Source organism: Vitis vinifera, chromosome 17, assembly GCF_030704535.1.
Source record: "Vitis vinifera cultivar Pinot Noir 40024 chromosome 17, ASM3070453v1".
Lineage (NCBI taxonomy): Eukaryota > Viridiplantae > Streptophyta > Magnoliopsida > Vitales > Vitaceae > Vitis > Vitis vinifera.
The window spans coordinates 5,707,362-5,724,598 of NC_081821.1; the positions used below are offsets into that span (position 1 = coordinate 5,707,362).

At 31.1% G+C, this 17,237-nt stretch overlaps 3 protein-coding genes and 1 non-coding gene across 4 annotated transcripts; 1 reads left to right on the forward strand and 3 right to left on the reverse strand.

The window, feature by feature from the left end:
• Positions 1 to 192: 192 nt before the first annotated feature.
• On the reverse strand, positions 193 to 266 carry TRNAI-AAU (transfer RNA isoleucine (anticodon AAU)). Its single transcript has one exon. It is a non-coding gene; the product is annotated as a tRNA-Ile (tRNA).
• Positions 267 to 4,443: 4,177 nt separating this feature from the next.
• Positions 4,444 to 7,611, forward strand: LOC100250923 (isoaspartyl peptidase/L-asparaginase 1). Its single transcript, XM_002266535.5, has 4 exons — positions 4,444 to 4,727; positions 5,312 to 5,545; positions 6,512 to 6,598; positions 6,929 to 7,611. The coding sequence occupies exons 1-4, from the start codon at positions 4,566 to 4,568 to the stop codon at positions 7,412 to 7,414; spliced, it is 969 nt and encodes a 322-aa protein (XP_002266571.1). The 5' UTR covers positions 4,444 to 4,565; the 3' UTR covers positions 7,415 to 7,611.
• Positions 7,612 to 10,102: 2,491 nt separating this feature from the next.
• LOC132252835 (chlorophyll a-b binding protein 36, chloroplastic-like) lies at positions 10,103 to 10,731 on the reverse strand. The gene is made up of 2 exons (XM_059734186.1): positions 10,552 to 10,731; positions 10,103 to 10,354 (listed from the first exon to the last, which is right to left on the reverse strand). The coding sequence occupies exons 1-2, from the start codon at positions 10,729 to 10,731 to the stop codon at positions 10,103 to 10,105; spliced, it is 432 nt and encodes a 143-aa protein (XP_059590169.1).
• A 2,537-nt stretch (positions 10,732 to 13,268) lies between these two features.
• Positions 13,269 to 14,938, reverse strand: LOC100267913 (cytosolic sulfotransferase 13). The gene has a single exon (XM_002272932.3). The coding sequence runs from the start codon at positions 14,686 to 14,688 to the stop codon at positions 13,657 to 13,659; it is 1,032 nt and encodes a 343-aa protein (XP_002272968.2). The 5' UTR covers positions 14,689 to 14,938; the 3' UTR covers positions 13,269 to 13,656.
• Between the last annotated feature and the right edge of the window lie 2,299 nt (positions 14,939 to 17,237).

Genomic DNA, 17,237 nt, shown 5'->3' on the forward strand with positions numbered 1-17,237 from the left:
AATGACTGTTTTAGATATTTTAAATTTAGATTGTTATTCAAAATAATCATTAAATTAGTGTTTTTCATTATCTAAGGATCCATGGTTTTTTTTTTATATCAAAATCAGTGTCATTGTGGTTTTAACTTTATTTAGAAGATTTTAAAAAGCAGTTGTGGAAAACACTAATTTAATAAAAAAAATTTATTTATTTGGCCCATGCAGGTCTCGAACCTGCGACCTTCGCGTTATTAGCACGACGCTCTAACCAACTGAGCTAATAGGCCTTGTTGAGCAAATTTTATAATTATTTTAAAAAAATTAAAAATAGAAATGAACCTATCTACTAACATGAGAATTCCTTGCTACCCGAATTTGCTTTTATTTTATTAAATTAACAATAAACAAATTTTTTTATTTGTTTTAATTTACAAAAAGAAATAATTTTTTTTACCATATTTAAATCTTTACTTTGTTTTTCTCCACTATTTCTATCCATTATTGTCCTATATTTTTATTATTCACAAAGCTTTTGGCTTGGTACCAAACCCAACTGAACCAAAAATTTGACTTGATTGGCCAACTACACCTGTCAAATCCGACTAAACCGAACCCAATCCATGCATTTTTCTTCAACCCAAGCCTGGTTTCAATATAAGCTTAGGGAAAAAAAAATGTTTAGATTGAGTTTGAGTTGGAGAACTCAAATTAGGTTGGGTTTCAAAAGATGTGATTTATTTTGGGTTGATCTTGGGCTTCTTATCAACCCGACTCAACCTACTCAAGTTGCATCCCCAATGTTTAATAAATAATTAGATAAATTTTATATTGCTAAATATTTTAGTTAGAGTTTGATTATGCATATATGGAAATTATACAACATTAAAAATACGTTTGAAAGTAATTTTAGAAATTATTTATAATATTTTTAATACTTATAAGATAAAAATTTTCAAGTTTTAAAAATATTAAAAACAATTTTTAAAATCATTGTAAATGTCAAACACACTCAAAGTTTTATAATTTCATTTAAAGTATTTTAATTTAATATATTATTTTTATTTTCTATTTATTAATGAGTAAGTGGTTAATAATTTATAATGTCATTTTTTAATAAAAATAAAAATATTTTTATATCAAATTAAAAATACCGGTTGTTTAATTTTACATTCTTTTTTAAATAATCACATAAGTTTAATAAATAGAAAATAAAAATAATATAATAAATTTATAATATTAAATTTATTTTGAAAATAAACTAAAATATTTTAAATAAAACAATATAATTTCATATGTATAAAAAAAATTTGGAGTTAAGTTCAAAATCATAATTATCAATTATGATTTTAAGTTTAAATTTAGATTTTAACCATTTAAAAAAAAAACTAAAAATATCGTTATTAATTATGATTTTATGACATGAATGCTTATGTGAAAAGAAATACAAAATTGATAATTATTTTGGAACTAAAGCTACATTCTAGATTTTTAATATTTTTAAAGGGGGTATTTTTGTCAAAACACTACATGGTGGGAGTTCCGTGGAGAAGAGTGGTTGGTCATTAAGAAATTAGGGGAAAAAAACAAAATGATGTAACGACCCGGACCCACCAATCACTCAAATAATGTGATATGGTCCCACCACTTCCTCAAATAATATAATCTTCGCGTGAGATTCGGCACTACAACTTTATAAGATTCTCCTAATTTTCGTCCAAATCGAAAAACACGACTATTTTGTTTTTTTATTTAATTATAAATAGAAACTTAATATTTAATAATATTAAATATTAAATAATTTATTTTTATAGTATTTTATTTCTATTAAGTATTAAAAATATAAAAAATTTAATATATATATTTTTTATTTTAAAAAAATTACATATTTTAACTTTTTTTATTTAATAAAAAATTTATAATAACTCATAAAAAAAATAGAAAAACAAACAACCTAAATTTTAAAAATAAATTATTTTCAACAAAAAATAAAAAAGACCAACACCAAAACTTCATTACTATTTCATTTAAGAGCCTATTGGCTTTATTATTGAAAGTCAAAATAAACCAAATTTAATACAGATGAGACTATGATTCTTTAGGACCAGTCATATGTCCTAGGAATCATATGTGCATGTAAGTGTTTTTTAAAATAATTTTTTATTCTCAAAAAATAAAATAAAAAAACAATTTTTGGTTTTAAAAATACAAAAACGTGCGTCTGCTATAGAATTGAACTAGTTTGACCTTTAATCTTAACAAAAATAACATTATAATCAATATTTGGTCTTATTCTAAAAGTTATCATTAGGATATGGTACCCAAAGTTATTAATTTTATGGATCTTAAAGTCGTGTTTGCTTGTTTGTTTTTTTATTTAAATTGAATAAAACTTAATTCAACTCTAAATATAACTTAATAATATTAAGTAATAAGTTGTTTATTTTCTTATTTTTTATTTCTATTAACTATGAAATATTAATAGGATGACAAACGTGTTAGGATTGTATTATGGTTGTTTTTAAAATTTATTTTTATGATTGGGCAAAAAGTTAAATATTTTGATTTTTTTATTTATTTAAATTATTTATAAAAATAATAATAAGTAAAAACAAACATTTAATAAGTATATGATAAAACTTAATATTTATTATTTAATGATTTAAGTAAAATTATTAATTTAAGATTTATTATTTATTATTTATTTTAGGTATTAAGATTATTTGATAACATCAACTTAAAATTTATTTTAAATTATTAAATTGACATATTTATTCTTATTAGTCATAATTAATTTTAATTAATATTATTTTAATTAATTTTAAATAATAAATTTATTTATTAAATATGCTTACTTAAAGTATTGTAAGTAGATAAGATAATTTAAAATATTTACTATAAAAAGTGAATTATGATCGTGGAATCCTAATTGTTCAATATATTCTCATCACATGTGAACAAATAAAAAAAAAGAAAAAGATTTGGGGTTAACAATAAGGTAACTAATTTGACTTGATATTTAAAATTAATTTTAATTTTAAATTATTTTATTAAATATATTTAATCAACTTAATAACTTAAATTAAGTTATTAAATCACTTTTTAAGTTGAACAGGAGGAGATTACTCACTTATGGAGAGATCCGGTTAGGTGCAGAGGAGTGGTTTGTCCTTAAGAAATTTGTTAAGAAAAAGAAAATGACGTAACAGCCCACCAATTACTCAAATAATGTCATATGGTGATGCGACATCCCACCATTCCCTCACATGAGATTGGGCCACCATGTCCTATTCGGAAATCTTTTAATCTTACAAATTTATAAGATTCTCTTAATTTTCGTCCGTACAAGTTCAATATAAAAATAAAATAAGTGGTAAAAACTAAAAAATATCATATTTTTATTATTCTCTTTTATTTTTCTTCCTAAGGTTAGAAAGGTAACTTTACAAGTCTTCAATTGGACATGTTAATTTTGGAGGGCCAAATTTTTGGGAAGTTGACTCTTCCTGCTTCCATTTATCAAATTTTGAATAAATTCCATTTGATTTTCAACTTTAATATGAATATAGCATGATATTCTAATTCTAAATTCGACTTAATGCTACACTCTAAATGACTAAATTCTAAATCCGTTATTTCTACGCAGCCCCAAGGGATTCTTGCAATCAAATTTGATTCCCAACCCGATAAATCTATACCAAAAAGAAAAAAGAAAAAAAAAGTAAAATTATAAGAATGTTAAATGACAATGTTTAAATACTAAGCGGATGTCCGATGAATTAATTTAGTAACTTAATAATTTAATTTAAATCATTAAATAAATTGAATATATCTGGTAAAATAACTTGATTTGTATGATTAAAAGTAAAAAATAATTTTGAGTAATAAGTAAAAATAATTAATTTATTATTAAGTATATATTTTTATTTTATATTTTTACGTTCATTTACCATAATTATCTTCATAATCTCTTTTACTATATGATTTTTATTATTATTGAATCTTTTTTATCATAATTATAATTTATAAGGATAAATATATCAATTTAATAATTTAGAATAAATTTTAAATTAATTTTATTAAATAAGAATTAGGGAATAAATTTTAATTCAATAACTTAAATATATTTAAACTTAAAGTTAATTTAAGTTCTAGAAGGCCTTCAAAACGCGTTGGGAATCGACTGATACCACTCGTTCCCAATCGTGTAGATATTGTATATTTTGTACCTCTTAGGGTCTCACAACTTTAAAATGAATTTAAAGAGTTTATAAGGTTAAGAAGAGTATATAATTTTAAGTATTAAGTCAAAATAATTAATTTATTATTAATTTTAATTTTTTATATTCTTATTTACATATATCAAATAAGAATATATTTAACAAAAGCATGACTAATTTTTAATAATAAATATTTTAAGTTTATTTTATAAATTTATAACACTTTAAAAATGAATATTTAATAGGTAAAATTTATTACTTTAAATATCATTTCTTAATAAACAACGTTGAACTATCCGCGGGACACCCTCTTCCATAATTTTCCAACTGACCAGGAATTTGAAAGGAGTAGTCGGCTCGAGCGGAGAAATGGGTTGGGCAATAGCATTACATGGCGGCGCCGGCGACATTCCGCTCTCTCTGCCGCTGGAACGCCGTGAGCCGCGAGAAGCCGCTCTCCGCCACTGCCTCCAGATCGGCGTCGCCGCTCTCCAGACCAAACGCCCTCCACTGGACGTCGTCGAACTTGTGGTAACCTGCTCTCGTCTCCTTATTCGTCGTTTGGTTGCTGAGAAATAACCCATCTCCCTATTCCAAACGAATCTTTTTCCTCTCATTCTTTGTACTTGTATATCTACTACAAAACAATTTTGACTGAGTTGATGATAGGAATGGCTAGTGAACAGTATAAAGAGGAAAGATGATACATAAGAGGATCACGAAAGAAGATAGGGCAAGCGGACTATCCATTTCTTCTTTCTTTTGTTCTCTAATTCAAATCTACTTTTTATATCTTGGAATTGATGAAGATATCAAACAAAGAAGGCTGTTGATTTGTAAAAATTGCTCTCTGTTTGTAGTTCTTGTTCTGTTTCACAAGGGATTATTTTATTAAATTAGGTTTTTTTTTTTTGTAGCATAATATTGGCGTTCAGTTATTATCAAATCATGTAACAGAAAGTGGAAAAAATGTTGCTATGTTTCTCATGAAGCTATTTGAGATGGGTTGTCTCTGTATAATCATGGGTCTAGGTCCTTTATTTGGATGATTATGAGTATTGGTTCTTGTTTATTTTCAATTTTCTGGGACCTCCCTTTACTGAGTGGCTGCACAGGTTCGTGAGCTAGAAAACAACCCAAACTTCAATGCCGGCAGAGGGTCTGTGCTAACCACCGATGGTACGGTCGAAATGGAAGCTTGCATCATGGATGGAAACACGAAGAAATGTGGAGCTGTTTCGGGTCTTACCACTGTTGTTAATCCCATATCCCTAGCAAGGCTGGTTATGGAGAAAACCCCTCATATATATCTTGCATTTGATGGGGCAGAGGCATTTGCAAGGGAACAAGTTAGTGGAATTGTCTTTAATGCTTCCTCATTGTTGTTTTTTCTATGTCATTCCAACTGCATTAAGGACTCTTTATTTTCTTAGTTGTATCAACCTTGATTTAATTGGCTCTTTATATTATTATTTGGCCATTGAAATCTAATTGATCAGAGTAATTTTCTTTTATCCCATTTCTCTGGATTTGAATGCTTATCTTTGTTTGGATGATTTTATTGATAAAAGAAAAATGCTTGAGGGTATTATTTCTTCAACTTTAGGTTTTGTTGCTCTGTCTGGACATTTTATTGACTTTCCAAATTATTCCAAATACTTTTGGTTACCATATATACAATTTAACAAATTAAAATCCAACTACTTGGGTTTTTTATATAGCACAAATTCTTTTCCATGATTCAACTCTACCTGGAGCCATATTCTCCATTTAACCCTTGGTAATGACGTTTGTTTGTAGTATTCTTGTCATTACATAATTTTTTTTCTTCCCTTTTTTGGCTTTTTATCTTGTCCTTGTGGTGCCTTCAACTTGAATCAAATCATTTCTGGGAGTAGTCATTAGTTTTTGTTGCTCTAAACCAGATCATCTCTGGTGATTTTTTTTTTCCTTGGCCCGGATTGGGGCCATATCTAAGCTTTTCTTGGTTCACTAGTTTATAATTTAAACTTTTCTTGCATGTAATGTAATCTTCCATGCTAAAGTTGCTCAAGTGAAAGAAGTGCTGAGGTGGACATCTCTTGTCCATAATTGCAGCAATTATGTTATCAACGTTGGAAAGAAAAATCGACTGAACTGCTGAGTTTTTATGCAAGGGCTGTATATTTTCCCTTGATTCTGTCCTAGTTGCATTAGAGCTCCAAATTCAGTCAAATTTATGCTTCTAAGGCATTAAGATTTTTAATTGCATTGTTATGATTTGTTTTATTTATGTCAAAATTACTCATGTGACCATGTCTTCTTGTATTATCCAGGGTGTTGAAACTGTTGATGCAAGTCATTTTATTACTCCTGAAAATATTGAAAGGTTGAAGCAAGCAAAAGAAGCCAATAGAGTGCAAGTATGCATCTTATCCTCCTTCATAATAGAGTAGATGCATTGTCTTGGATTGTGTTTGAATTTATCTTAGCTTGTTACTCTTTGTTATCTCCATATCTGGATACAGGCTTTGCTGCTAGTTATTTTTCCTCTGTTAGTGAAACAAGATTTCAAGCTTTTTATGAAATCAAAAGGAGAAATGAGAAGAATGTTTTGTAGCTGCTTTGAAGATTTACAATAGGGCTCATTCCCAATTGTTTTGTTTCTACACCAAAAAAACCTGATTTTTCAACTAAAGCATCTTGAAGGTATTTTTAGTGTCCACAGCTGATGCTTTTGTCAAAATTTTCAGATTGATTATACACAACCTATTACAAAAGACACGAAGAAAGAAACACCAACTGCTGATGGTGATAGCCAGATTGGAACGGTGGGATGTGTGGCTGTTGACACTCGTGGAAATTTAGCAGCTGCTACTTCTACTGGTGGACTGGTTAACAAAATGGTGGGCAGGATTGGGGACACACCCATTGTAGGTGCAGGGAACTATGCTAACAGCCTGTGTGCAGTCTCTGCCACAGGAAAAGGCGAAGCAATAATATGTGGTACTGTTGCAAGAGATGTGGCAGCTCTCATGGAGTACAAAGGGCTTTCGCTCGAGGAAGCAGCAGCGTATGTCATATCGGAGTGCACTCCAAGAGGCACTGCAGGCTTGGTTGCTGTTTCTGCCACAGGAGAAGTCACCATGCAGTTTAATACAACAGGTATGTTCCGAGCTTGTGCTTCAGAAGATGGGTATTCGGAGATTGGAATATGGCCAAATTCTATGCAAAACTGAGTGATTTTGGAATTCTGAATTGTTGTCAAATATTGAAACATTACTTAGCCAGAAAGATGTCATTTGAACATTAGTCTTCATATGATCCTGATGGAAATGGTTCCTGAAGACTCATTTCTCATGTTTCAAACAGAAAAACTTCGTGTTGGTATTGTTATGTTATCCAAATTATGGTATTGTCAAAATATTTTACTCCATTGCAAATTTCTATTGACAGAGCCTCCTGTTGGCTCCCACAATGCCAGTCTTTTGAGTGAGTTCTTCAACAACATGATTTCCAAATTATTTTTAATTTTTTTTTTTTAAAAAAAAAGGTTAGATGGCATATGATTGTCTATATCTTGTAGAGAATGAATCAGTAAGAAATGCAAAATCATCTCAATAATCATTTCATGGTGTGAAAATACTCTGAAGTACATGGTTGAGTTATAGACCGTAGTCATAAAATCTTTGTCTGCTTTTTTTTTTTTTTCTTCCTTTATTTAATTTAATATGATATATAATAGGGGTTGAAAATAGAAAAAAAAAATATGAAAATATTTTATATGCATCCACTTACTATTTAGGAGAAATCAATGTTTTTGGAATTGACTAATTATTAAATTGGAAATTTTATTAAATCTTTATTAAGTCTTGATTTATTAATCAGACTAGTGGTTTAATGGGTGGTTAAATCCCGATGTTAACATAACATTAAACCAATATATATTTTATATATATTTACCGATATTTCAATAATTACATATTTAATTATTTTATTTGCTTAAAAGTTAATTTTTTTTTATAAATATTATTTCCTACATAAATGTTTATATTTTATTTTTAAATTGTTATTTAAAATAATGGTTTATTACACTTGTGTGGACCCCGTATTTCGACTCATGCGCTTCCTACTCGATTTTGATTTGAAAAAAAATGATTTTTATTTTATTAAGAAAATGACTTGGAGTCGCCACTTATTTTTGTTTTTTTTTTTAAAAAAAGGGTAAACAAAATAAGAAAGAAAAACCCTAAGTGTGACTCCTTATTTTGGAAAAGGTGGTCTGTGAAAAACCGGATCGAGTTTGGGGGTCAGGTTACTTATCGGGAAGGTACGGTAAAGACCGTAACACCCCTCTAAGTCCCTAAAGTCGGGTATCTACTAATAAAATGAAGCAATCATGGTAATTGATGAGGGAATCAATGACTACTCAGAAATATCATGCACATATGAGAACCAAAGCATGTATAAGGAATGGATAGAGTAAGAGAGAATGCGTACCTTAGGAGCAAACGACAAAGCGCTATCATGGAATGGGGTTAGTGAACAAACACAGGTTGATTATATATATATATATATATATATCATGAAATATGACAAAACAATCACGCATGGCAAATAAATTAATCAATCAATTAATTGGTCATGAATTCACATATGTGGGGCCCCCACCAGAGCCCATTCTATTTTGCACGAATTAGTCTCACAAATTCCATTATTCTGGAATTATGAAAATAGCATTCATACTTATATAAAATCAAGAGAAACCGAAAATTATTTGAAATCCGAAGAGAATTAAAACTGTTAGAGAGAAAATTGGATTTTTGAAATTTATTTGAAAATTGGAGTATTGGGAATTAAATTTAAGAGTTGGAATTTTAGGAATTAAATTAGAAGGAAATTAGAATTTTGGAAATTGGAAATTAAGTTTGGGAACTGGAATTTTGAAAATTTGTTTAAAAAAATGGAATTTTAAAGCAAATAAATAAATAGAATAATGATAAGGATGAAAAATAATAACGATTAAATAAATGAACGTGAATATTGAAAATTTTTGAAATTGAAAATTAAATTTGGGAATTGGAAATTTTTGGAGTTTTAAAATAAATAAATAAAGTAATAATGATTAAATAAATTAATGTGAATATTTGAATTTTTGGAATCGAGAATTTAATTCGGAAGTCGGAAATTTTAAAGAATTGTTTAAAATGGAAGTTTAGAATGAATAAAATATTAATAATTAAATAGATTAACGAGAATATTGGAATTTTTTGAAATTAGAAATCAAATTCAAGAATCGGAAATTTTGAAGAATTATTTAAAATGGAATTTTAGAATAAATAAATAAAATAATAATGATTAAATAGATTAAACTGAATATTAGAATTTTTGGAATTAGAAATTAAAATCGGAAGTCAGAAATTTTAAAGAATTGTTTAAAGTGAAATTTTAAAATGAATAAATAAAATATTAATAATTAAATAAATTAATGTGAACATGAAAATTTTCGGGATTATGAATTTAATTCGAAAATCGGAAGTTTTAAAGAATTGATTTAAAATGGAGTTTTAAAATAAATAAATAAAATACCAATAATTAAATAAATTAATGCGATTATGAGAATTTTAGGGATTAGGAATTTAAATTTAAGGGTAAAAAAAGAAGAAAAAAATAATAATAATAATAGAAGATTAAACTTTTAGCACCAAAAATGAAGAAATTGCGTGAAATAACTGAATAAATAAGTAGATGAATGGGTATAAAGGTAAAATGGGAGTGGTTGTTGGAGTGGCGGACCCAAGAATGCCCATGCATGGATTCTTGTGCAGTGGGGCTGGTTGTTCAAATGATTACGAGATGGCTTGGTGGGGCTCCATTCACCCTTTAAACATATATAACCTCAAATATCAAACCACACTAGTTTACTCCTATCTAAAAAAAGAACTCTCACCAAGTGGGCTTCCACCAACACGGCATCCTTCAAGGAGTCCCATGAGCACAAGTTGACAGGCCCAGATTGCAAGATGCTCCGGGCGCGAACGAGGTTGGGCTTGCCATATGTTTCGGGGGATGCTTTCAACAGCCCGGCGCATGGTGATGTAGTCACCACCGAGACCACCATTCCTCCGAACGAGCTCATTGGGCTGTTTCAAGGCGGTTTGGTCGGCATATGCTGATCTCTGGATTGCAGAAACTGCCATGATACTCAGCTGATCTTCTTTGTTGATGAAGTTTCACTCTAAAGTAGCTAAGAGGACAATGAAGACTAGGGAGAGCGGGAAAGAAGAGGGAGTTTTATGGGTTTGATCTTACATGTAGAGAGAGAAGGAGCGAAAGGGCTTTCTGGGCATGCTTCGGGACATATGCATGTGCATACCGAACGTAGAGAGAGAGAGTGGAGAGAGAAGGAATGATCAAAAGGGAACTGTGGCGGGGGGAAGACAGAGAGGTCCTCGCAGACGTCGGCGATGTAGGAAGGATTCGGAAACGGCGTCATGTCTTGGGGATTCGAAGAGGTTAGGAAATGGATGATGAAGAGGGTTGCACCAGCCGCCATTGTTGTCAAGGAAAGGCGTAGTTTCGTGGGCGGAAGTTGGTGGCGGTGATTAAGATGGAATGGAGGTTGGGGCTTGGTGAACAATATGGGCTGGGTTGATGGTGATAAACTCATGGCACGAAGGGCGAGACGAGCGTAGTGATGGGAACGAGTGGACATGCAACTTGGAACATTAGTGGGTATGATTGTGGTGTAGAAAGAGAGGAAAGGTGACGGTGAGTATGGCATGAACCTGGGAGTGAAAATGCAGGACGGGATGAGCAAAGGAATGTCATGAGGGGAGCGCGCATGGGTTGCATGGACGTGAGGGGATGCGGGATTGGCGAATGGGTGGTAAGATAAGCAACTGGATAAAGGATGATGGTGGAAAACAGAGTAAAATGGGTAGTGGAAGTCTGAAAACAAAAATAGAACTCTGAAAACAGGTTGAAGACCAAGCCATGCTAACCACAAAATGAAAGCAAATGGTATGAAAGCAAAGAGGTCCAGCTGAATAGAAACCATACCTGCGCTCCTTCTTCCTCGGGCAAGCTTCTCTTTAGAAGATAGCAATGCAGACACCACCCCCTTTTTTCCAACTCCCGCAACCCTTTTTCACCTCCTTTTCCCTCTTCTCTCACTTTTTCTCCAGCCGGTTCCCCTCTTCTTTTGCCAGCCACCCCTCCATTTGCCCTTTTTTTTTTTTCATCCACAGCCTGACTTCCCTTTTCTCTCCTGTTTCTATCTTCCACAGCAAGCCACTACCGGCTCCACTATTGCTCCACTCAGCAAGTCTGCACCTCTGACCACTAGCATGGCCGACCATCTTCCACCAATCTGGCTGCCCCCCCACTCACTTATCCTAGGTGTCGCCAGCTCCTCCAGGTGGCGAGATATTATCCTTCCCATGCTATAAAAAATCCCTTAAAAACAAACTAATCGTCTTTGCTCTCTTAAGGGGGTCTACAACTTGACCTCCTTAGTTTTGCACATTGTCCCTTTTAAATTCAAAATTGAGCAATGTACCTTCCATCATTTTATAATTACATGTAATGTGCATTTTTTAGTTATGACATTATTTTTTTTGGACGGAAAGATATGTGTTCTCCGTGTGATTGAGGGCAAAACAATCATTAATCATTTAATTTCAAAACCTTCCCAGCCCTCTTCTTCCTCCTTTGATCATCGAAAATTCTGGCATGAGAAACTAGAATTTCGATGAAAAGGATTACAAATCTTATGGTGATTGGAACCAAACTCAAAAAAATTTACCAAAAAAATAATATTATTATTAAAAAATCACTTCAACCAATTCAAATAGTCTCAAATTTAAAATTTTTAAAGGAAAAAAAAATGATTGATTTTCTCGTCAACCAAAAAAAGTGCAACAATCCATAAAAATAGCAACAATCAAATAAACCTAACACAACATTCGACACATGTATACAACACATAGTTAGGATTAGGGTTGGGTTTCATTTTTATGTTACGCTTCTGTTTTTGGGTTAGGGTTTCATTTTGATTTTTCAGAAATTTTGGGGAAATTTGGCTAAAAAAATCAAGCCTTTTGAAAAAAAAGAAAAAAAAAAACCCCAAAGCACCGACTCATGCTTTTATAACGTGGAATTTTCGGGGAGGAGAAAGAAAGGATGAAGAAAGAAGAAGAAGAAGAAGAGAAAAAGGAAAGTTTCAAAAAATGTTATATCAATACCATTTTCTTGCAATTTTCACTCCTCAATATACTTCAATTACTTTGTCTGCAATTCATTTTAAAATGAAATGATATTTTTGCCCTTACTAAAATAAGTCATGTGAAAGGTATATGCACTTTCCGTTTAATTTAGGTAACACCCTCACTCAAAAAATGCACATTATATATAATTATAAAGTATGAAGGGTATATTACTCAATTTCAAATTCGAGGAGACAACGTGCAAAACAAATGGGGAGAATTATCTTTTGGGGGTAGATGGGCCCCCAAATTAACAAAAGGTCCATATAACTCTTCAAATTGAGTTGAAGGATATGAAATAGTAACGGACAAATATACCCTTTAAGAACACATATAAAATATTTTATAAAATTAAGTTAAATAATTTTTTTTCAATAATTTTTTTTTCAAAAATACTAAATTAAATAAAAGTAGTTTTCAAAAATATTAAATTAATTTTTTTTTCAAAAATATTAAATTAAATTAAAGTATTTAAAAAAAATATTAAATTAAATATATTTTTAAATATTAAATTAAATAAATTTATTTTTAAAAAATATTAAATTAAATAAAAGTATTTTAAAAAATATTAAATTACATAAAAGTATTTTTTAAAAATATTAAATTAAATAAAAGTATTTTTCAAAAATATTAATTTTTTTCTCAAAATCAACAAAGGGCATTGTTGGAAATATTGAAGGATGATATCCTTCAACTCAATTTCCATACTTTCATTGGGTCTTGGGCTCAATTTGAAGAGTTGCATAGACCTTTTGTTAATTTGGGGACCCATCTACCCCAAAACATAATTCTCCCAAACAAATAGGGTAAAGTATAATAAACCCTAAAAATAATTAATACTTTACTATATTCTATTGAATATCATTACATTAATGGGAGGCAAGAATCAGTAAAAGAACGACACCGCCTCCTAGATGGAAGCTGGGGATCACCGCCGGTTCGTTTTCACAACACTGAGGTTGCTAGTGGTGAAAAAACATGTGGAACATTTTGAAACTGAAATTACCCACGACCATTTCATAGCAGCTTACAGATATACTAATTGAAATGAATAGATACACCGTCTCACATGGACGAGAAAGAAACACCAAGGTTAAGAAATTGAAACTGAAATTACAGACTACTATTTAATATTTTGCCTATCGGCCGGTCTAATTCAACTCCATCCAGTATGAATTTATTTCTTCATGGCATGAAATTACAGATGAAACAACTCACTTATCTAAGGTATCCAGGAATCTCAAATCATAACCGTTCAACTTTTGCCCTGTGATCCTGTCAAGGCGCTCAGCCATCTCAGCTGTTAGATGATTCTTCCAGTCTCCAACCTCGCCTTTCCTAAAGAATGGATTGTTCTCCATGCTCATGTGCCCAACTCGAAATCTTCCTGTCTTATTAACTCTCAAATTACTTTGATTCTCGAAACTACACAACTTTAAAATTTCTTTCACCAAGCCTTGTTTTTCTTCCTCTAAAGAGAAGGCATAGCCCATGAACTCTGCTAACCTCTTGAGATGGAATGAAGAATCCACCTTCATATCCTCGTATTTCAAGAACAGGACCCTCTCAGGCCACTCTAAGCTTGCCTTCCAGTACCCCAATACGTGATCCCAGAAGGGGCCATACACAGAAACTCCTTTGCAAAATTGCTCAAATGCCTCTTCAAAGGAAAGTGGTTCTCTTGGATTTTCCTCTTCCTTCTTCTGCAGGAAGTGAAACAAAGAGACAAACGTGTCTTTTGGATTTCGACAAACATATACGATCCGACACTGAGAATCTAGGACAGACTGAGATAATGAAGTAAAAGGGAGGTGGGTATGGAAGATTTGAGGAGGAGAAAGTGTATCTGGATTTGGGAATGGGATGTTTAGGTGAAAGAATATTTCCGAGAAAGGAACAAGCTCATGAGGGCTGGTGGTGAGCAAAGGATGTGTTGAACAATCATACTGGCCTCGATTCATAATAGCAAACATGAGAGATTTAAACCATGTTGTGCCCGATTTTGGAGCAGAGACTAAGAGAAGGTCTTCATGTCGTGGCTTAAAGTGTTCTTCCACCCACATGATTCCTTGTAAGCCAACTACGGAATGGTACCAAAAGCCCTGGTACTGATACATATGCTCAGTTGTCCAGCCTTTTTCCTTTGGAAGGGTTGAAATGATCTCACTGTACCTTTTGCACGTCCTCTCTTTACCATCGTCTTCCTCATCATCAAGAGGTTTTTGGGAAGAGGAAACTGTAGCCATGACTGTTTAGTAGGAGAGAATGGAGAGTCTGTGAATGGCAGAACGCTGGGAATTATAAAGTAGGTGGTCATAAATCCGGTGTACGGAGAGACGCTAGAAAAATGAACACATATTGAAGTCATCAACATACTGTTAAAAAATTCTCAAAATGATAAAAGTAGAAATCTAAGATCATACTTTTGATAATTAGATTCACAATCTCTAGGAGCAAATAAGAATAGAAGAAAATTAGGGATTTATTGGCGGGTCATTTCAAGACCTTATATCCATACACCACTTCTTTTGATAGATTAGACAACTTATCCTCTCAATTTTTAAAGTAGAATATTTTTTTGTAGCTTCTTCCTATCAAAGAAGATAAGAGATGTGCCCCACAACTATAAATGAGTGGTTACAATATAAAGAGATGTGTCCCACGTTTTAAGGAAAATAATACCCAAGGCTTTAAATTTAAATTTAAATGAGCCAAAAAACTTAAAACATTTATTTTATTTTATTTAAAATAAAAAATGTTTTCAACATTTCTTCCACTTGGAGATAAATTACTTATTATATATTAATTAAACTAATACATAACAAAATTGTTCCTAAATCCTTATAGTCGATCGAAAGAGTTTAAATCACATTAATCATGGTGGTAAGTCCTCTAAAATCGAGTATTACCTTCTATGTATTACAATATAACTTTCTCCTTTGAATAACAATAATATGTAGGTCATTTCTGTATGAATGAGCTTCCAAATTATCATTCAAGGTCTACTTAATATTCATAACATACATATTGTCATTCTCTAAACTTTATGTATATAACAAAATGAGAAGACAAAATTAGAATAATTGGAGTTTTCTTATTGACCAAAAATGCGATAAAACAGAAAGGGTATCTCAATTACATGAAATCTACAAAATAGAACTGAGTCCTATATGCTCAACATGTTCCTATAAGCCTTAGGTGACAATCTTTTCGTCAAAGGATCAACAATCATCAATCTAGTATTAATATGTTCAATAGCCACCTTGTTTGACTTAACATATTCCCTAATAGCTTAGTACTTTATGTTGATGTGTTTACTATGACTCCCACTTTTATTATTCTTGGCCAAAAACACTTCAACAAAATTATCGCAATAAATCCTCAATGGCTTAGAGATTGAGTCAACAACCTGAAACCCTAAAATAAAACTCCTCAACCAAATAGCATTTGATGTTGCTTCAAAACATGATACAAATTCTGCTTATGTGGTTGAAGAAGCAACCAATGTTTGCTTTGCACTTCTCCATGAAATGGCTCCTTCAACTAATAAGAAGACATATTTAGATGTCGACTTTCTAAAATCAAAGTAGTTAGCAAAGTTAGAATATGAATATCCAATCATATCCAAATGATCATATCTCCTATATGTAAGCTTGTAGTCCCTAGTCTTTTGAAGGTATTGCATGACTTTCTTTGCAGCTCTCCATTGTTTCAAACTTGAATTACTTTGATATCTACCTAACATTCTTACTGCATAAGTGATGTCAAGTCTTGTACAAACCTAAACATACATTAAGCTCTCAACTATAGAAGCATAAGGAATGTTTTTCATATTTTTCTTCTTCAAATCATTACTTGGGCATTGGCTCAAACTAAATTTACCACCTTTGATGATCAGTGCAATACTAGGTGAACAATTCTTCATATGAAATCTCTCAAGAACTTTATTAATATAGGTTTCTTGAGATTGTTCTAATATCTCTTGAGATTCGTCTCCCTCAATTTTTATGCCAATGACATAAGAAGATTCACCCATATCTTTTATGTCAAACTGTTGTGAAAGAAATCACTTTACTTCATGAAGCAAGCCTAAATCACTTAAAACAAGCAAAATATCATCCACATATAGGACTAAAAAAATTATTTTGTTCCCACTAAACTTATGGTATATTGTGGACCCTGCATTTTCGCTCGATGTGTTCTCACTTGATGGCGAAACTTGCTTTTTATTTATTTTGTGAAAATTTGATTTTTTTGAAAGAAAAAAAAAAAGACTTGGAGTTGCCACTTATTTTTGTTTTATTTTTTTAAGGGAAAAAAGAAGAAGAAAAACCCTAAGTGTGACTTCTAAAGGAAAACATGTCTGTGAAAAACCGAGTCTGGGTTCGGGGGTCAGGTTACTTATTGAGAATGTACGGTGGTGAGCCGTATCACCCTTCTAAACCCTTATACATACGGTCTCTACTAAACGAATTAAGGGAATTGTGGCAAGTAATTAATTAATTATGGATACCAAGAAAAATAATCATGCAAATAAGTATGTACAAGTCATGGTGAAAATCAATATACACAAATAATGATGAAATCTAATTATAAGAATACACAAAATAAATGACAAGAGGATTATGCGAAATAATTTATTGAACTAAATAAAAAGAAGATATTTTTTAAAAAAAGTTTTCAAGAAATTTCAAAGGATTTTATAAAAAATGATTTTCAATTAATGATTTCAATTTATTTATTTACAAAAAAAAGAATCAATTTATTTTATCAATTTCATTCGTATTCAATTTTC